This window comes from Emys orbicularis, chromosome 2 (genome assembly GCF_028017835.1).
Source record: "Emys orbicularis isolate rEmyOrb1 chromosome 2, rEmyOrb1.hap1, whole genome shotgun sequence".
NCBI classification, from domain to species: Eukaryota; Metazoa; Chordata; order Testudines; family Emydidae; genus Emys; species Emys orbicularis.
In genome coordinates this window covers 262,345,167-262,367,309 of record NC_088684.1, presented here as the reverse complement: position 1 = coordinate 262,367,309, position 22,143 = coordinate 262,345,167, and the positions used below count along the sequence as shown (strand labels likewise).

The window sequence follows — 22,143 nt, the reverse complement described above, 5'->3', positions numbered from 1 at the left end:
GAGAAGCTGAAGGATAGAATGAAGCTCCCCCTCACTCTTCACAGCTGGGGCAGGGAAAGTGGAGGAAAGAGAACAAGGCTTTTGCTCAGTCCCACCAACCTTTGGTATGTGGGAGAGGAGGCTTCAGATTTATCACATCTGTAAGCCAAGGCCATATGAGCATTTGGGTCCTTTAGCAGATTCCAAGGTCAGCATTCTGAGAAGTACTAAGTACCCCATTTCCAAGCATTTGGGAGTGCTGCTCATTTGGGTACCCTCATCAAACCCCACTCAAAGACCTTCATTGCTGCTTTTAGCTAGTAGATTTATTCCTCTGACTAGCAAATATCTGATTTTCAGCCTCTGCCTCTTACTTATTACTCATCAGCATCCTACTGGTCTTCACTTGAAATCAAACTGTAAGTTTATGTAACATCTAAAAAACCTGTTCCTTCTGATATTCTGTATCTTCGAGAAACATAAACTTACAAAAAATAGAATGCAGGAGAAGTCAGACCAAATGAACAATTTTACATGTTGTTTCAGTCAAAATGTTCATACTTGTAAAAATCTTCCTTCAACCACAGCACAAGCAAACTAGGAAGGCTGTCACATGTTTCAGGATCTGACATCACAAACCACTCAAACATTACTTTCATGATGTCATCACAATCTGTTGGTTTGTGTATTACTTCATAGTTACCTGCCTATATTATCCTTGTTTTTCTCTCCCTCTGTGTAAATACAATATAAGATTAATGTATTTTTATTTTGCTGGAAATATACACTGTCATTTTAGTAAAAGATGATATTGTGTAAGCTTCTTAGAATTTGACAAATTAGCAGTTAAAATTATTCTCTAATTGTAACTTGTGATTTTTTTAGTTTATAAAGCTTCCAATCTTTGTATCATAGCTTTGATCTCAAAGGCATTTGATCTGTAAATCAGTGCAGCAAACTGAAAGTGTTACCCAGTTTATTTGTCCAGGCAATTAATGGTAATCCTTATTATCTGTGAAGTTAATATACAAATTTTGAGATGGTTGAACTAGTTAAAATTCAGATTATCTTTCAGAATAAACAATCGCTCCTTTCAAGAGTTTGACTGAAGGATGCGTCTAACATGAATGAAAAATCCTTGATGGTGTTTAGTTAATGCTTGTATGGCATTTTTAAAATGTCAGGCTCTAAGTTAATACCTACAGTAATAGTAATTAATAAGATGTCTGCACCAGGGGTACATAGGTGGACTTTATACCAATTAAAGAGAACCAAATATCGTAAGAATGGGGAGCATGTACTAGACATACTTGAGAATGATTGTAGCCTGGTTGTTCAGGTACTCACTTGTAGGTGGGAGATGCAAGTTCAAGTCTCTGCTCCAATGAATTAGTTATTAATATGTATTATATCATTAATATTGTTGACTCTTCAGTAACTTGATTCAGGTGTTTGGAAAAAAGGGGCTGGCATAATCTTTGGATATAGCATTAAGAATTAGATGTAAAAATACTTTCTGCTTCTAACATGCTTTTTACTGGAGAATTTCAATGCACTTAACAAATGTTAGCTAAACTTCATAAACACTGAGAGCCAGAGGAACAGAGCAGTTTCAGTGTATGGTATTTTTCCTTAGGTGTTTTTGACAACCTGTTGTTAAAAGAACAGAGTGATTATGATAAAGCTGAAAGAAAAGTTAAATCCAAATAATTAAAATAAATCTTGTTGCAATGGCATTTGCATTGGAGTTAAATCAGTGCACATATACTATATGAAACTACCACTGGAAAAACCAGAATCAGAAAGTCGTTAGAAGTACTGTCTGATCTTGGTCTGCTTTTTAGTAATTTGTCAATGGGACAATCAATATTCATATAGTGTGTCATGACCACTAATTCCTAACCAGTCAATCTTCTACACAATGCAAGTTGGTGGATATTTCCAATACATAGAAGGTAAAACTAGGTTTTCACTTCTACCAGATTAATATCCTTTTGTGTTTAAATTTCCCAGGGCTCACAGTTGTCTCCCTGGATAGTGTATTTCTATTACAGTATTGAGTAGCATTTTTCAAAACCTGTCATGTTAGACTTTCCCCATTTACAAGCTTATTACTGCTATTTTACATACTTTCCATAAAGTAGCAGGAAATAGATGAAAAGATCAAATTTAATTAGACTCTAATATTAGAAACTAGTTATATACAAGTATCCACAATTAAAAGGTTACATTGAACTAGTCTTGAAAGAATTACATGAAAAATTACTATAAAAAACAGAGGGGTCACTATAAAAAAACAGAGGGGTGATTGAAGCTTTAATCTGACTTACTAAAGCCTCTAGTCAACTCATCAGATGAGCCTGGGACTTTGCTTTCATTCCTATTTAAAAACAAAAAAGCCCAATATCCCAGTGGTGAGAGCACTGACCTGGGACATGGGAGAGTTAGTTTGTTCTTGCTCCAAGAAATGTTTGTTTATCCAAAGTGTTTATACAACAGGAGAGACTGAGAGAGACTCACCCCAGAATACCCAATAGCCTGGCTCCAAAAATTCCCAGCCTGCTCCTCACTGATTATCTTTTGTGGAGGGCCTGATCCAGTAGAAACGCATCTAATTTTGAGAATCCTGCCAGGACGTAGGTGCATGCTAGAGCTCCAAAAAGTTCGGCAGCATCAGGACTTTTAGGCAGTTTTGCATATACCCACTGGCAGAAATTTAGGAGCCATGGGGATTTAGGCACCTGCAGGGTTAGGTGGCAGCTGAATAGGGAATTTTGAAGCTCTCAGTGGTGTCTAATGTTGGACTTTGCCACCTAAAGTGGCAGTTAGTAAGTGCATACTGCCAACATTTAAAATTCTGTCTTGTATCTGGAGAATAAGAGCAGTATGCAACTACAGTAGGGAGCTTTTAATGCACAGCATCAGGTCTGCGTGGAAAGTTAGTGCACAGCATGCTGGAGTTCTGTAGATGTACAATCCATCTTGCTGCACAGTAATTGTTTGTCTAGACAAGCCCTTAGTCTGAATTTTAAAAAAATGTAAAGAAAAACATTTATATTGACATTAGGCTTTAACCTAAATTTAAAGAGTCATTTTAACGATAAGGCTTTTATTTTTCAGTGAAGATAAACTATTTTAGAGGGTACAGTTAGCAAGACATGTATGTCAAATTTTCTAGCTTGTCATAATTTTAAATGTTTGAGAAGCTTCTGAAAATTCCACCTCCTAATTTTTGCAATATTGTACTACAAAAGAAATAATATAATATGGTGCATTGTGTAAATGCAGTCTCCTGTTTTAAACCTCCTTGGCATAGGATTTTTAGAAACTAAGGCGTACTTGTTGAAAATGCAGCAAGCTGATGATTTTCAGTAGAAGTCACTCTTTCATGACTAAGCACATTAAAGCTGAAGTCTTGTGATGGCTACAGTTCATCCATTTTCAAAAGAGGCAGTGTAGGTTCCGGCATTCTCATTTATAACTACGGTATAATTCTACAAAAAGGCAATTTGATCTGTTAATATTAAAAGTGAAAAAATACCAAGTGAATAGGGAAAAGATAAAATGTATGTTTACTTATGGTGCAGCAAAATCTTTAGCATTTAAAAAACATGAGATGCTGCAGAAGCCGTGAGGTGTTAAGCCTTGTCTATTCTAGAAAAGTTGAACCATATTTATTTTTAAATTGATTTAGTTTGTGTGTCTAGTTAGAGGGTTGCACCAGTTTAACTAGATCATTTTTTAAATCATTTTAGTTAAAACAGTGTAATTTTTCTAGTATAGAAAAGACCTTAGAGCTTGCAGGAAAATGCAAACCCTCAATCAAAATGTACATAACAATTCTGTGGAAAAATGAGGTTGGAATATGTAAGTGTTCAGAGTGGGAGGGGGCAATGTAAAGTACCAGCTGAGATTCAGAGGGAAACAATACCCTGATGAGAAGTGAAGAATTTGAGCAGCAGTGACAACTGTAAAACTCTTGTGATTCTTTAGCTATTGCCATACGGCTCTCTAATATCTAACCTAAGTCTCTCTTGCTGCAGATTAAATCCATTACTACTCGTCCTACCTTCAGTGGACATGGAGGACAGTCAGTGACCGTCCTCTTTATAACAGCCCTTAACATATTTGAAGACTAACAGGTCTTCCCTCAGTCTTCTTTTCTCAAGATCAAACATGCCCAGTTTTTTTAACCTTTTCTCATAGGGCAGGTTTTCTAAACCTTGTATCATTTTTGTTGCTCTCCTTTGGAGTCTGGAGTCTCTCCAGTTTGTCCACATCTTAAAGTGTGGTGCCCAAAATTGGACCCAATACTCCAGCTGAGGTGTCACCCGTGCCAAGTACCCAGGACAACTACCTCCTGTGTCTTACATATGATGCTTTTGTTAATACACCCTAGAATGATATTAGTCTTTTTTGCAACATTGTTAACTCATATTTGATTTGTGATCCACTAATTCCCAGCAGTACTTTCCAGCAGTACTACCATCTAGCCAGTTATTCCCCATTTTGTACTTGTGCACTTGACATTTTTTTTCTTCTTCGAGTGCTTGCTAATGTCAATTCCATTCTAGGTGTGTGTGTGCCCACGTGTACAGTTGTCAGAGATTTTTGCCTTAGCAATATCCGTAGGGTCAGCTGTGGCGCCCCCTTGAGTGCCATGCTTATGCGCTGGTATATTAGGCACTGCTGACCCTACGCCCTCTCAGTTCCTTCTTACCGCCCGTGGCGGTTTGTCAGAGCACCTCGTCTAGCATTGCAAGAACGTTAGCGGTTCTTTACAGCCCATTGTATATCTTCTTTGTATATACTTTGTAGGTACTTAGTTAGCCATTAAGTTAAGTGTTAGGTTAGTTTGGTAGTTAGAGTCCCATCTGGAACTTTGTCCCAGAGCAGAGCATGCCCCACTCTCCCAGCTTCAAACCATGCTTGTCATGCAACAGGCCAATGCCTATAAGTGACCCCCACGACAGCTGATTGAAGTGCATGGAGGAGTCCCATAGAAAGGACAAGTGCAGAAACTGCAAAAACTTTCGCCCTAGAACCCAGAAGGAGCGGGATATCCCCTTAAGGGTCCTCCTCATGGAGGCTATGCTTCATCCTGCCTCGGAGCCCTCCAGCTCGGACCCCATGCTCCGCCCAGCACCATTTCCCCCTCATCAGTACCTAAGAAGCGTCAAAAGAAGAGGAGCCCCCCAACACCAGAGGGGAAAGGGGCTTTAGGCAAAGGACGTATGTCAGGCCATGTGTCCGCAACGGTGCTTCACGGGGGTACCGCTGCGGTTGGACGCCCCTGTCCAACCAGGGATCCGCCTCCGACTCCTGGGAGTGGCAGGGGACCCTGGCTTCTAGAGCCCTCGTTGCCCAAAGCAGCCCCGGCAGCTAAGGAACAAGCAGGCCGACTGGCACCGCAGTCACCATGGCAGGCACCAGACTCAGCTAAGATCCCAAGACCCAAGGGCAAGCCGGTCATGGGTCCACCCCATAGGGCAGTGCAGCACCCTCAGTTCCTGGACTGCAGGCATAGATCGCCATCTCTGCAGCCTAGGACCCTGCCACTGCACCCTCAGTCTCTGGTCAGAAGGCCCAGGTCCCCGATGCTGCGCTGTCCCCCTATGAGGCAAGGGACACTGGATTCGAGGCACTGGTCCCTGTACCCCCGGTACTGGTGAGCTTCACACCAAAGATCGCTGTGGAGCAGGTCATCTTCCCCTAGACGGTCTCCCAGACGTCGGTCCCCACCGGGGCACAATCGCTCCCCATCACGGCAACAGTCTCCACCTCCCTGATATCACTCATCAGGCAGGCACCTTGCCCTTGTCTCACCAATTGCCAACCTGTGTCAGTCAGCAAACTGAGGCCTTGACGGCCCTGCCCTGGTTGCCAGAAGGGCAATGGTCTGAGTCGGACCGGGAGTTTAGTCCCTTGCCAAGGAGGAGTGATTCACCGCCAACCAGCAAGACTGGTGTGGCATCTGCAGTGGCGGCATGGCAGCAGGGACAGTGGCCCACTCAGTGGCCATACTGGAACCCATGGGGCGTGCCTATAATGCCGGTCCTATGTTCCCACCAGTCCTCCCTGGCCATCTCAGACAAGCCGCCTCCGGCACTGCTGGCACCAGAGTCGGAACACGACACCAAATCCGATGCCGGGCAGAGCAACAGGCTCCAACACCTAAGGAGCAGTCCCCAGAGAAGGAAGGGGAACCCGCCCCTCCCCCGTTGGTGCAATCATTGTCATCTCCGGTCGAAACGGTGGCAGGTCCCTACCAAACGGGCAGTCCCCCCAACAACTTCAAGGAGCACCAGGCCTTCCTTAAAGGTGGCTACCAATTTGAAGTTAAAAATTGAGGAGTTCACAGAGGAGTCTGACCTCTTTAACGCTATATCTTCCTCCACCCCAGCCCAGGTCACGCTGCCCGTCCACCCAGGGGTCCTTAAGATTGCCAAATGCTGTGGTAGCACCCCACTTCCATTCCGCCTACTTTTAAGAAGGCGGAAGAGAAGTACTACATCCCTGCAAAAGGGTTTGAATATTTATACAGTCCACTGCAAGGCATAGTGTTAATTGGAGCAGTCCTCGACTCTACTCAGGTGCGAGCCTTCCTCCCTGAGGCTCGGTTCCAAGCCATGGTGGACCTCATCTCCTGCATGCAAATCCACCCTCTCACCACCGCTCACATGTGCCTGTGATTGTTGGACCATATGGCTGCCTGCACTTACGTGGTCCAACATGCGCAGCTCAGTCTCAGGCCCCTGCAGGCATGGCTGGCCTTGGTCTATGTCCCCAACAGACACAGCATGGACCGGGTGGTCAGGGTCCCAGACCAAGTACTGTTGTCACTCACCTGGTGGCAGAATCCTGCATTGGTGTTGGAGAGAGTTACCTTCACGGCTCTGTTCCTATCAGTGACCCTGGTCACTGATGCCTCGGACCTGGGGTGGGGAGACCACCTGGGTGATATCAGCATGCGAGGCCGTTGGTAGAGTCATGATCGCTCCCTACATATCAACGTCAGTGAGCTCAGAGCAGTTCGTCTGGCCTGCCGAGCCTTCCTCCCTCACATAGAAAGCAGGGTGGTCCAGGTCCTGACTGACAATACAGCAGCTATGTTCTATATCAACAAGCAAGGAGGAGCCAGATCGTCTGCCCTTTGCCAAGAAGCCCTCAGGCTCTGGGACTTCCGTATACAACACGACATCCATCTCCTAGCTGCACACCTCCCCGAGGCCAGGAACACTCTGGCAGATCGTCTCAGCAGGATCTTCTTGTCTTGCTGCGACTGATCCCTCCATCCGCAAGTGGTCAACATCATCTTCCAGAGATGGGGGACACCCCAGGTGGACCTGTTTGTGTCCAGGCAGAACAGGAAATGCCCCATTTTCTGCTCAATTTGGAGGATCAACAGAGGCTCCCTGTCAGACACTCTTCTACTCTCATGATCGGGGGCTCTGTTGTACGCCTTCCCCCCCAGTGTCATTAATTCACAGGGTCCTCATGAAGATCAAGCAGGACAGAGCCTGCTTGGCCACGCCAGCACTGGTTCGGCATGCTTCTGGACCTCTTGGTGGCTGCTCCGTTACAGCTACCTCTCCAGCCAGACCTGCTGTCCCAAAACCACGGCATCTGAACCTGGCGGCGCTGCACCTGACAGCTTGGCTGCTGCATGGTTAAATGCAGAGGAGCAGGAGTGCTCGGCCGGTATCCAACAGGAAAGTAGCCCTCCACCAGAGTGACCTACCTGGCCAAATGGAAGCGATTTGCTTGTTGGACCTCTGATAAAGGCATTTGGCCCGAATGAGCCTTGCTGCAGTTAATCCTGGACTACCTTCTGCATCTCAAGCTCCAAGGACTGTCCCTTTTATCTATCAAGGTCCACTTGGCCGCTATCTCCGCCTTCCATCTGCCACTCAAGGGTAGGTCAGTTTTCACCCAGGACATGACTGCCAGGTTCCTCAAGGGCCTCAAGCGCCTTTACCCGCACGTCAGGGACCTCGTCCCTCCGTGGGACCTGAATCTTGTTCTGTCATGGCTCACGGGGGCCCCCCTTCAAGACTCTGGCTTCCTCCTCTCTCCTTCTCCTTTCCTGGAAGGTCATGTTCTTGGTTGCAATAACATCTGCCCTCCAGGTCTCTGAGATTAGGTCATTTACCTTGAAACTACCCTATATAGTCTTTTACAAAGACAAGGTCCAGCTGCGGCCTCTCCTGGCTTTCCTGCCCAGGGTGGTCTCAGTTTCATATAGGGCCAGGACATTTACTTACCTGTCTTTTTTCCAAAGCCATAAGTCGGAGGAAGAGGAGCATAGGTTGCATTCCCTAGACGTCAGGAGGGTTGTTAGCCTTCTACATTGAAAGGACCAAGCCATTCCACAAGTCGACCCAGTTGTTCGTTGCGGTGGCCAACAGGATGAAAGGTCGTCCAGTATCCGCTCAAAGAATTTCTTCTTGGATCACTGGCTGCATTCGCTGCTGCTACGATCAGGCAAAGGTGCCATCTTCAGTGATTGTCACTGCCCGCTCAACCAGGGCACAAGCCTCTTCGGGAGCTTTCCTAGCTCAAGTGCCTATCCAGGACATCTGTAGAGTGGCCACCTGGTTGTCCATCCACACATTCATGTCCTATTACGCACTTACCCAGCAGGCCTGGGACGATGCTGGCTTCAGTAGAGCAGTACTGCAAGCCGCTAGACTGTGCACTCTGAGCCCATCTCTAAGGATACTGCTTCCAAGTCACTTAGAATGGAATCAACATGAGCAAGCACTCGAAGAAGAAAAAAGGTTACCTACCTTTTCGTAACTTGTTCTTTGAGATGTGTTGCTCATGTCCATTCCATTACCGTCCTCCTACTGTCAGAGTTGCCAGCAAGAAGGAGCTGAGAGGGCGTAGGGTTGGGCATGAGCGTGGCACTCAAGGGGGTGCTACAGCCTACCCTATGGATACCACTAATACAAAAATCTCCGACAACTGTGCACGTGGGTGCATACACACCTTGAATGGAATGGACATGAGCAACACATCTCGAAGAACAGTAGTTACGAAAGGTAGGTAACTGTTTATTCTTAATGATAGTACATCGCATTTGTTGTTATTGAATTTCATGTTGTTGAATTCAGCCCAATTCGCCAATTTGTCGAGGTCATTCGGAATTCTAATCCTGTCCTCCAAAGTGCTTCCAACCCCTCCCAGCTCTAGATGTCACCCACATATGTTGTAAGCATACTCTCCACTCCTTTTATCCACATTATATTGTCACACACTGGTACATGGGTACTGAAAAACAATAGTTTATTATTTGTATTACTGTAGCACCTAGGAGCCCTAGTTATGGACTATGATCCCATTGGGCTAGGTTCTGTAGGCACACACAACAAAAGATGGCCAAGTTCTAACTGAATGTAATAGCATAGAATCTCTCTTTTTTTTTTTTTTTAAGTTTTGTTAAACTTGTGCATAGTGTGAGTCATTAACTAGCTCCGCGCATAGATTCAGAATGATTCCTGAGGCTCATTCAAAAGTCAACACAGGAATAAAAAGTACAAGGAGGAAAAAATGTTACTTGGGAATGTGACTGTGGGTTGCCTGAATAGGAAGGAAGGCCGGAGGAACACCTGAGAAGCTTCTGGAAGCATTGTGATGACATAAAAAGGGATGGTTCAGTAACTAGAAGAGAGACTTGGAGTTGATTGCAGCATTTTAAATTGTGTGAGATTGAGAGAGGGAGCAGTTGGCTGGGTTCATCAAGTGATATAGCAATGACCATAGTTTCCAAGGGCAGACAGACAGTGTCAAGTGGAATAAATTGCTAGAAGTGGACCTACCAGAGCCAGTTTTTTAAATCTGACTGAACCCAGACATCATCTTCCTCCAGATGTACTAGGATTACTTCAAAGATTAAATTGCTACCAGCCAGTGGTGTAGGAATGGTGAACACCCAGGCTCGATGAGGGTGAATGAAGGACTGGGATGATGGCATAATTGCAGAAGTAGGTCAGGAGTGACACTGGAGTGTATCAGGTGAACTAGCACTGCTTGTACATCGAGATTTTCTATAAAATGAGGTCCATGAAGGGACCTAATGACAGCTAGTGCTAAGAATGGAGGAGGCTTCAGTGAAGTCACTGTGACAGAAACTTGGAAGCCAGCTCAGAGCACAAGAAGCAGATAAAATATCTTATGGATGAGGATTCCAAGCCTCTGGGATCAAGGGGCACAAGATTACTCTATGGTATACCCCCCCTTCTGGCCTCATCATCAGTAGCTGCCCCTACTGACTGCATATTTTCTCCCTTTCTCCAGGTAACTGTACATACCAGTGGTACCTGCTACACTGCCTGCTGTCTCTATGGCAACAGACAGCCTGTAGTGACCAGCACTGTGCAGTGCAGTGGAGAGGGAGGGAGAATGTCCAGTCAGCAGAGGTATGGAAGAATGGAGAAGACTGGAGGTGGGTGGAAGGAGATGGAGAACAAAGAAACCAGATAAAAAGCAACAGCAAAAAAAAAAAAGAAAAGAAAAGCAGAAAAATGCACAAAGTCAGACAGAGGTCAGAAAAGAAAAAAGATGATAGAAAGGTAGGTGAAAGAAAATGCACAGAAAATAAGTGAGAGAAGGCAAACCACACGAGGGCATGGTGCAAGACTGTGTGAAATTCAGGAACTAGCATGGATTCATTGTGTGGGAGGTGGAATCGAGGATTTGAGTCCACGGTTGAGAGTCATTGGTGGTGGTGGTGGTGGAGGAGGAATTTTTTAGCACAGATGAGGGAAATGAGATGGAGAAAAATTTTCAACCAGAGGATGATGATAATTAGCAGCCAAGGAATCTGGATAAGCCACTTGTAAAATAGAATGCTGGGGAAAAAAAGAGAACTCTTCAGTCAAATTGTACTTGATTTTTGTCTGTCCTACTGTAAGTGCTCAAAAGGGTATTCTGATATCACTCTGAGGACTTGTCAACACAGTGAGGATTTAATGTGCACTACAGTGTGTGATTTCTAAAGTGCACTGTGTGTTGCACATGAATTAGTCAGTGTAGACCCTGCTGGTGCGCACTAAAAATTCCTTAGTGCGTTTAACATAGTACTGTTTCAAACAGCACTACATTAAAGCATACTAGGGAACATTCAGAGTGCACTTGTAGCATCTATGTTGACCAGTTAATGTGCAACATGTTAGTGCGCTTTAGAAGTCACTCCCCGTAGAGTGCATTACCCCACTATTTGACAAACCCAAGATGGGTAGTTCTTGAGGGAGTAACCAACATATTGGAGAAGCGCAGAGAAGATGAGGTAATTTTTGGAGCAAAATAGCAAAATGAGGAATACAAGGTGCTGAGTTACTTATATTCAAAATTTTAAGTCAAGAATCTTATATTCTTTAGAATATTAGTGTGATTCTCTGTGTGTTTATAATCTTGCAAGGGGAAAAGGTTCATAGGTGTTCTTCCATGAAAGACCATTGGAGGGGATTTTGCATGGAGTGGAGAAAAGACTTTGGGCCAAATTCTGTGCTAACTGAACTCCATGCAAATCATGAGGTTGCACAGGGTGTTTTCCACACACAATGTGGCCCTATGTGCTTACACTAAAATTCCTGTTATGAAAATTTGGCCTTGCTACAGAAAATCAGGAGAACTAGAAAAGTAAGGCTAAGCCTAATTACTACCTACTGGACTGGAACTCTTGTTTCTGAGAGAGAAGGGGGGAAAAAATTATCAACACAGAAAAGCTTTAAAGAACATTTGAACAGTTAACATCTATTATGTTACTTCATTTAGTTTAAATATTTAGGATTCTTTCCTGGCCCATTGAAGTCAATGGCTAAACTCCCATTAACTTCCACAGGACCAGGATTTCATCTGTAGTTGTTAAATATTTACCCCGAATGTTGTGCATTCGAGAGGTATTAAACCTACAGCTTATTTATCATAAATCAGTGTTTTATGTTAGGATGCAGGCTCCTGCTATCAGATCTGAGTCCTGGACAGACACAAAAGTTGGTGGTCCTCTAGCCAGACTTTCAAATTGATAGGTAAAACTAAATATTGTGTTCTCTTGAGGCTCTAGGACTGAGAGTCATGGACTTGTGCCTCAGAACTGTTCATGAAAAATTGAGCTAAATGAGGGCAATTTCATTTAAATCTCAAACGATTTAGCAGTGAGAAGCGTCTTTCACAGCTTTTACAAGACCCATAATGAATAGCAGATATCTCTTGCATTTATAACTTTTCATTGCTTTCTGTGTTTGTCTTGTAATTCAGCTAATGAATCCCTTCACTGGGTCAGCTACATGCCCATCAGATAATTTTCCTGTTAAATAGTTCATCAGTGGAATAAATTCCATCACACTAGGGCTTGATAAAAGAATAGCACTTGACTCTATCTTGAGCAAATGTGTAAACCTATGTACGGTTCTTTTTTTCTTTTTTTTAATTTAGAGACAGTAATTTGCTATAACACAATTCTCGGATCTAAATTTTCCAAGATTAGGATTTTTTAACCTGTTTTCCCCCCAATACCGTGAGCTGTTTTCTGCTGTCTAGGAACAGGAAATGAAAGCGAAGAATGAGCACAAAGGAGCAGTGTCTACTGTTGCTTCTTTAACATCTTCAAAATATATTTGAAGTTATATCACTAATCAATGTACACCTCCCCCTCTCCTCCTGCAGCTGCTTTAATCTGTAGTATTGCCATTTAAGAAATGTATAATATAAGACCACTATAGCTTTTGCCACTTTGCTGACAGCCTTTTTGTAAATATAATTATTTTAAAGGGATAATAAGGTAGAGATAGAAAATACAGAGTACATTCAGAATTAGCATTTGCAGAGTATATAATTAAGCAAGAAGGAGATGTTGAATCTTAGACTGTGGAGGAATCAACAGCTCTTCCCCACTCAGGCACTGAGAGATCAGGATTCAGCCATATCATCAGGCTGGTTTTGCCAAAGTCGTCCTGCAGAAAAACTTTTTTTTTTTTTTTTTTGAGGCATTCTTTATATATCAGAAAAGATCTGGAAAAGGCCCAATTTATTCTTCCTGTATCACCATTGCAATTATATATCCTGTGTCACCACTCCAGTCCGCCTAAGAGCTCACCAAAGTCATCCTGCAAGAAGGGTGAGAGCCAGGATCTCTTTTTTTCTAATGCAAAAAGAGGCAGAGAAAGATTTTGGATTGAGAAGAACTTTGAGACTTAGTTTATATAGCACATAAAGGAGAATTTAAGATCACAAACGTTTGCTATTCATTTCACCTTTAAGATTTGTGTTCAAGAAAAAGGTCATATAATTGCTTATTTAAAACTATATTTGGATGCACAGCAGGCCAAATGTGCCCATATGTTGATGGTACTTTATTTTGTTAAATGTAATACAACGCTACTGCTGGGAAGAAAACCTAGGAGAAAAATCATCTATCCAAAGTAATAAGAAAAATGGATAGTAGGTTGTTTCATGCAACATCCATGTAAGAAAATGGATTTTATACACGTAAGGACTTGTAATTGTATTATTAGCTAGGTATTACAAATATTTTAGCGAGGCTACTTGATGGAATTTTTTTAATGTTCTTTAAAAAAAAGAATTAGCCTTTATCATTAAAGGAGTGAAGGTCTTCTGTTTCACTGAAATTAAGCAATCCTGCTAAGCATATACTGGCTTATTTTCTAGGCTCACTTTTATTCCAGCTCTGAGTGGGAAACTTCAGGAAAACTTTCTTAAAAAGCACTTGAGTTGGCTAATTTGTTACTTCATTTATATCAAGAAGAACAAATTGAAAATCTGCCAACCACGGCCACCAATGCAAGTCCTGCTGGGCTCCCACCCAAACAGATGACTCGCTTTGCCTCCTCTGTGATGCAGAAATGGGGGATTGATAGTTTCAAAGGTAGGAAGTTCTAGACCAACCTCCTAGATTATGGCTGCAAGTGGCATTCCTCCCTTTGTCTCTCTCCATCAAGATAAGAAATGCTATAATGGAAAGTTTGGAGTAATTTAGTATTATTTTATCAAGTGCCAGTTGCACAAGTCTCCAAACTCAGTCAGCAACAAGTAGGAAATAAAAAGTTATGGAGCAGGTTCTGCTTTTAGAAGAAAGCCTCTTAAAACTCTGCAGTGGCATGGCTGAGAACCTCTTTAATCCTCCTAGTGTCCTTTGAACTATGCTAGGGGAAGTTGCTAGTATAACGCATTCTATTGGTAGAGTCAAAACTGGTTACTTAGTCTGAAATGTACTAACAAATAGCTAGCTTTAACTTTACATTCCAGTAAGATATAAATCAAGTCTCACTCTGTTCCCTTCTTACATAATCCCATAAGAGAAAAGATTCATTTGTATCCTGCTACATGGGATATGAGTTTCAGGAAGTGGACCAGAGTTGGTTTTATACCTACCGTGAATACTTTGCATGTATGCAGTGTTAACAGATTATTTTACAGATGGGGTTGCTAAGGCACAGAAAGTTTAAGTGACTTGTTCAGGTCACACAGCGAGTAACAGAGCTGGGCTTGAACACAGGTCTCTTGACTCTCAAACCATGCCCTAACAGCTAGAAGAGGAAGGATTTTCCAGTGATTAGAGCAGTAGCCTGGGACTCCAGATACCCAGGTTCAATTCCCTGTTCTGCCATGGACTTCTTATATGACCTTGGGCAAATCACTTAGGGCTAGGTACACAAAGGGATTAGGTGCTGCAACACCTGATTCCTAGGTACCCTGCCTCCCAGTAGTACCCAGCCCTGAGCTAGGCACCCATGCTCCCCATACATTGTATGGAGAAAGATAGATTTCTAAAAGGATTCACAGAAGTTGGGAAGCTGAGTGGGGAGCTACCTAAACTAGCTAGTAGGAAATGGGTGTGGTCTAGGCTCAGCCTCTCACAGGAAGTTAGGCCCCTAACTCCAGGTTGGAGGAAGGTACCAATCACCACTTGGGATTCACAACTGTTAACCCTTTCTTGGATTTAGGTACTTAAGTCAGGTCAGCCCTTTCTCAATAGATTCCAAGGCCAGAAGAGACCATTGTGATAATCTAATCTGACCTCTTGCATAACACAGGCTATAGATCTTCCACAAAAATAATTCCTACAGTGTATCTTATAGAAATCATCCACGCAGCCCTTGGAAATAACCATTAGAACAATGTAAGGGTCATGGTGGATTCTCCATTGCTGGCAGTGGCACTTAAAAGTCAAGATTGGATGTTTTTCTAAAATTTATCTATAGGAATTATTAGGGGGAAGTTCAGTGGCCTGTGTTATACAGAAGCTCAGACTACATGGGAGAAAGACCCCATTGCACCAATGGGGTTATGGCACTCACCTGGGCAGTGGGGAGACCTGTTTTCAAATCTCCACCTGATTTGGAGCAGGGACTTGAATCCAGATTTCCCACAGTCCAGTTGAATGGCATAACTACCAAACTATTGGATATTTGTGGGCAGTCTTTCTCAGTCTTTTCTGCTGAAGCAGTTACACTTTCTATAAATAATTAAATATTAATTTGGTGGCATGCGAGCTGATTTTCAGTGGCACTCACACTGCCCGGGTCCTGGCCACCGGTACGGGGGGGCTCCGCATTTTAATTTAATTTTAAATGAAGCTTCTTAAACATTTTAAAAACCTTATTTACTTTACATACAACAATAGTTTAGTTATATATTCTAGACTTATAGAAAGAGACCTTCTAAAAACGTTAAAATGTATTACTGGCACGCGAAACCTTAATTTAGAGTGAATAAATGAAGACTCAGCACATCACGTCTGAAAGGTTGCTGACCCCTGATCTAGAAAATGTTTTTATGAACACAACTCCCAACCTGCTAAAGCACAGATATATGACATTAGCCTTTACAATATATATTGGGCACATAATGATGAACATAACACAATAATAGAAGATGCTGCTTGATAATGGGGACTTGACTTTTAAATATGCTAAAGTTTTCTATTACCTCAATTTTAGTATTTCTAATGTTAATTTGTGGTGCTAAAATCTGGAAGATACTAGGTTTGTGTGTAACAGAGATCTATTTGTGGCTAAAATGAGTGATATGCCCAGTAATAGGTGTAGCATGCTTACAAGGCTAATGACAATCCTGTAATCAACAATTTTTCCTCTATAACTCAGGACCTTTGATCAAGTGGATACAGAATTTGAGATATTAGACACTGTGCACTGATTAAATCAACTTTTGAGCTTTTATCTTCAGTCTTCTTGTACTGTTTGGCACGTAAAGTGATTCAGTTTCTTAGTCATAATTTGTTCAGCTCATAGTAAGTTTCCAGCTCTGCTGTTTCCCTATTTTCCTTCAGTTTTTGCTGGACAGGATTGTTTTCAGGATCATTTTGAAAGTTAACTAAAATTTTAATGTAAACAGAATTTTTCTTTAGTGTCTCCAAAACCTAATATCAGGTTAGGGAGAATGAGTGAGAGACATTCCCTAGATTTTAGCAGAGCACTCAGGAATTGGAAAATCTGCAGAGCTCCACTAGAGACACACCAATCTGTATGGCCTTGTTGATTTGAAATCTGATAAGAACTTTCCTAGAAAACTGCACTTAAATGTGCTTCTTATTAGAAATATGCTAACATAATTTCAAATCTAATTGTAGTCTGAATTTGAGAATTTTCAAATGGCTTAAACTGCTATATTTTAGGCTATGTCTACACTATCACTTATGTTGGCAAAACTTATATTGCTCAGGGATGTGAAAAAACACACCCCTGAGCGACACAAGTTTCACTGGCATAGTGTGCACAGCGCTATGTTGGTGGGAGAGCTTCTCCCACCGACATAGCTGCTGCCGCTCTTTGAAGTAGTCGACGGTAGAACTCTCTCCCATTGGCATAAAGCAGCTATATGAGCGATCTTACAGCAACACAGCTGCATCGGTACAGCTGTAAGCTCGATAGTGTAGACATGGCCATAGAAACTTGGTGTAAAATCAACTGCATTTCAAAAGACCATGCTCTGACAACGATGATTATTTTGTTACAAAAAGCAGAGGCTTTAGCTTTCACTGAACACTACTCAACTGTAGCTGTTTCTGCTTTTAGTAGAATCTTTTGGTAGCATTTTGGTTCCCCATCTATAAGGATTTTTTTTTGTTTAGGCCCTTCTGAAACTTATATGGGAATAAGATAGAGAGGAACACTATCAGTTCCTTTTCTTTTGTCTCATACAAACTGGCCTAACTTTCTTCTTATCTTTTTTCTAGGCAATAGGAGGGAGGTATTTGAATTCATGTTTGGATTACTCTAGTTTGGATACTTGATAATATATTTTCACAATAAATTATCATTCCTTCTTAAATAACTTTTTTCTTGATGAATTCTGTATTTTTATGCTTCCTTGAATACTGTTTCTACAATATTTGTAATTACTAGTTGGAAGGCAGGTGATATCAGAACTGTGGTGGAGCAGCCTGTGTCTGTAGGGTGACAGGTTCTCTTCAGGGGTAATATCCCATCTGTGAAGGAACATGGGCAGATGAAATGTTCTCTAAATAAAAAACACATGTATTCGACATTTTTTTCTGCTTGCTAGAAGTGGATTGTGTAATCTTGAGGTGCCGACTTAACATGGGAACTAGCACAAAGGAATTGACAGATACTATTTGTTTTTTATATACACGATAAGCATACACTATGCTAAACAAGTATTGGGAAAATTGTACCAAAGTATCTACAGACTAAAGGCAAAATGCAGTACAACAGAGAATAAACAAAGTGGGGTAGTGTTTGAAAGGACAATTTCTCCTTTGTGTGAGATCAAATTGTGCTGATTTTGGACTAATAAAACACAGTGTTGTCAACTAACACAAAGAGAGTCTACCCTATTCTGAAAAGCTAAGGAAACTGAATGTTATAAGGAATGCTGTTAATATAAAAAGGATTTTGTTTTTGACACTGGTCTACAAGTATAGTAACCTTTTTAAAGGTTTGCCTATGACAGTGGTTTTTGTGTGGATGCAGTGTGTTTGGAGACTTGGTTTTTCAATGGTTTGTGTATCCACCCACGACATACATGCTGTATATGTATTTGTCTCTCTGGATCTGAGTTTTTTAAGAGTTTTATTAATTTCTTTTTTTTCTTCTGTCCTTTGCAGTATATTGTGGAGTGTCATGGGATTACGCTTCTTCCCCAGTTTTTTGGCATGTACCGGCTTACCGTTGATGGAGTTGAGATATATATGATTGTAACAAGAAATGTGTTCAGCCATCGTTTGTCTGTTTATAGAAAATATGATTTAAAGGTAAGAAATAACTTTGGATATAAATAATTGTTAAAGTAGTTAAAATTGCTAAAGTAAATATTAACTATTCTATTGAGTGTTTTAGACGTTGGTTGTTGCAAAGCACAATCAAATCTATTAAATGAATATTGTTCAGAAGTTATGTTGGTTACTTCTAAAATAAAGAAAATGTGTGGTTAGCTAAACCGGAAAACATTTTTATACAAGTAACGCCATTTAAGCTGTATCATGCATGCTTTAAGGGAAGTGGTTTAGCAGAGTATGTTTGCTAAATGTAACTAATTGTTAATGGCTGAAACTAAAAGCCACTGTGAAAATGTAATAATAATAATGTTATCCTTCTGTTTCCGATACTCCCTTGATCAACTTTGTGGGGGGCCACTGCTTATTTTGAAAAGGGCTTTTTGTAACATTTTAAGAGATGTAATTTACTAGCACCACTTTAACATTTTTCAAATAGAAATATCTATCACTTATATAGTTTTCACAGTGATAGTTCTTTTGATATTTAAAAGAAATTAAGGTAGAAGAGTTGGACCTAATGCTACAGTACATAACTTTTGGTGCCTGGTACCTCTACCAGATATGTTCCACCTGTTTTCTAAAATGTTTGTCTACTATTGCTAATTCAGCCAATATTTAATATATAATACTTAAAATGAATTGCCCAAATGTATTTTTCAATCTCTTTTCATAAGAGATTTGTTTTAAATTTCCTTCCCAAAGTCTCGCCTTATATTTCTAAACATTATTTATAGTAAATGTCATTCTTCTTTTGAGTACTTGCTTATGTCGATTCCATTCTAGGTGTGCACGCGCCCATGTGTGCAGTCGTCGGATATTTTTGCCGTGGTGGTATCCATAGGGCCAGCTGTGGCACCCCCCTGAGTACCACGCTCATGCACTGGTATATCAGGCGCCGCCGGCCCTGTGCCCTCTCAGTTCCTTCTTATTGCCCGTGGTGGTTAGTCCACGCGCCTGTCCTTGCTTAGCAAGGGCCAGCGGTTTTTTCCTCCTTTGGACTTTGTGCCTTAAGGCCTTGTATATAGTTGATTCTTCAATAGTTAATGTTAAGTACCTGTTCGGTGTTTAGTTGTTAGTAGTTAGAGTCCCAGCAGGGACTTTGCCCCTGGCAGGGTATGCCCCAGTGTCTGGGGTTCAAGCCCTGCAGAGACTGTAACAGGCCAATCCCTATTAGTGACCCCTATGGCAGCTGTCTCAAGTGCTTGGGGGAGCACACGTAAAAGACAAGGGCCATATCTGCAAACGCTTTTGGCCCCACATGCAGAGGGAGCGGGACATTGGACTTAGGGCCCTCCTGATGGAGTCTGCCCTCCACCTGGCCTCTGAGCCATCTCGGCATGATTTGCCGAGCACTTCGGCATTGGAGCAAAGTGCACGCCTGGCACCGAGTTCCATTCTGCGCCATTCCTTGTCGTCGGTACCGAAGAAGAAGGCCAAGAAGGAACCGAGAGGGTATAGGGCCAGCAATGCCTGAAATACCAGCACATGGGCGCAGCACTCAAGGGGGCACCATAGCTGACCCTACAGATGCCGCTAAGGCAAAAATCTCCAACGACCGCACCCGTGAGTGTGCATACACCTAGAATGGAATGGACATGAACAACACATCTCAAAGAACAGCAGTTATAAAAGGTGGGTAACTATTTTTTCAACACATTTGACTACATAAGTATGTCTGCAAGCTTATTCAAAGATTGTTACTTAGTTCTGTATATTACTGAGAGAAGTGTCATACTGCATAATGCATCATCCCTTACACCCCCACCTATTGCAGACAAATAGCTACCTAGAAAAGATGTCACTTGGATGTTTCGTCCAAGCTTGATTTCTCAGAACTGACTAACAGTTGTTCAAGAACTGGCTCATCAGTGTCTAGCATGATGGCCTCTGTGGGAGAGAATAAAACATGAGAGGAGATTACAAGGGGGAGAATGGGAATACTTCTTAATTGTGCTATGGATGCTCTCTCTTTCTCTCTCTTTCTCTCAAATGGAGATGCACATTCATGCTGCCCTTTAGCCCATCTTAAGTTAACCAACTGACACATGCCATATCTTGATCAGCAGAGATATGGGAGTTTGTACTTAACCAAAAGCACACACGTATTGGGAGCCCTCCAAAGATATTTTAAAGAATGAGTCAGTAATCTATTGGTGGAATTAGAGATGGATGATTTATAAAAGATTTAGGGGAGGGTTCAATTTAGATAAGCATCCAAAAGTCCAGATGCTTAACCAATGATCTTTGATCAGTTCAAAATAGATTTTATCGTAAGATTTCCAATACTACTTGGCTTGACCATGTTTGAAATACGAAAGGAAATGCTCTCCTAATTTTATATTCTTGTCTTGGTCAAAACTTGAAAATACAGAGGCATTTCAAGTTAGAGGCCATTACTCATTTTATTTGAGCTGGTTTGCTCATCTGTAACTATCACCTTCCTTGTCAAACCAGTAGTTGGAATGCCTCCCTCTCTCATGACTCACCAAGTTTGTCTAATTTTAGACAAAACGATCTCAGTTATGGGTAAGGGTTAGGGTTGACATGCAGTCAACATGTGCCATAATCAGCTTTGTTCCAAAAATGGGGACTTTGGCTTGTTTGTGTGCTGCTTGGTTATTTAATATTATGTATACGTATTATGGGACTGGTGTTTCTTCTTTGACTTATTGCATTTTTAAGTGTTTGTAGGGTTACCTAGAGTGCTCCGATAGGAACCTCCTATTATTGTATAAATGTGTCGTTTATTTGTATTTCAGTAGCATGTGGACACCCTCGTTTTATACAAACTCAATATACAAACACATAACAAAAAGAAATCCAAAGAAAAAATCAGTCACATTTAGCATTTCTATAAATAGCATTTGTTGCTAGTTATCTTTCCAGAACCTCTGTATTTCTATTAATTTGTCCAGTTGAAGGAGGAGAGGCCAAAAGTACCTTGTTGGTGATGGAAAAATTCTTGTTTCAGAGGCTAGGTTTATTCATCAGGATGAACTTTCACCAGACAGATTTATAATACATTGGACATAGTAGTAGAGAGAAAATAATCATTGTTTTCTAACTTTGTTTAATGTTACAGTGCTTGCAAAGTCTATGGGAGCAGAGTCCACTGTAGTAGCTGAAAGTTTTCAAGACACACCAGTTTAGAATTTACACTTCTGTTTTTCTGCCTTGGGTTACAAGGAACATCTAAGATTACTATAGCTAAAAGAGCTTAGAGACAAGGGGTGGGATTTTCAAAAGTACTCAGCATTGGCCTAACTCTGTTCCTGTTGAAATTAGTGGTAAAACTCCCATTGACATCTGTTGGAGCGGTTAGGCCAACACTGAGTGCTTTTGAAAACTGACCCCAAAAATTTGGTGTAAAATTTTTTTCAGTTTGATTACTTCATGCATTTGACCACATTCTGTATATAGTCAGTGTCCCCAGTTGTTTGTGAATGCCTTTTGCACAGCAAGAGGGAAAAGACAAATACTTATAAAAAATAAGAAAGTGTGATTGTAAAATCACAAAAATTGGCAAGATTAAGAGGCAAGGGCAGTACCTAAAACTACATTTAATTGATATTGTTGCAGTGAGTTTGATTTCAAGTGTCCCTCTAACTTTAGCTTTTACAAATTTTCATTTTTTATTTGTTTGGTTCTTAACTGACCTTTCTTTCTGACAAGTAGCCCTTGGAAATGGATGGGAGTGATATGACACAGAACACAAAATAAAATATGTGTAACTAACTAATTCAAAGGGCCTTTTTTCACTATTTTGGCAACTTATGATGTTGTGTAATGAAATCCCTGCTGAGTTGCCATATAATATAGCTAAAGGCCACTGTCCATACATCTGTTTTATGCATCCAGCTCCCCAGATATATCTCTCCAGATAA

At 41.6% G+C, this 22,143-nt stretch overlaps 1 protein-coding gene across 1 annotated transcript in view; it reads left to right on the top strand.

Annotated features, from left to right (window-relative positions):
• PIP4K2A (phosphatidylinositol-5-phosphate 4-kinase type 2 alpha) overlaps positions 1–22,143 on the top strand; it is a 209,377-nt gene that overhangs the window by 145,661 nt on the left and 41,573 nt on the right. Inside the window, exon 5 of the mRNA XM_065398140.1 lies at positions 18,089–18,235. Coding sequence (XP_065254212.1) covers positions 18,089–18,235 — 147 coding nt within the window. The remainder of the gene's footprint in view (positions 1–18,088; positions 18,236–22,143) is intronic.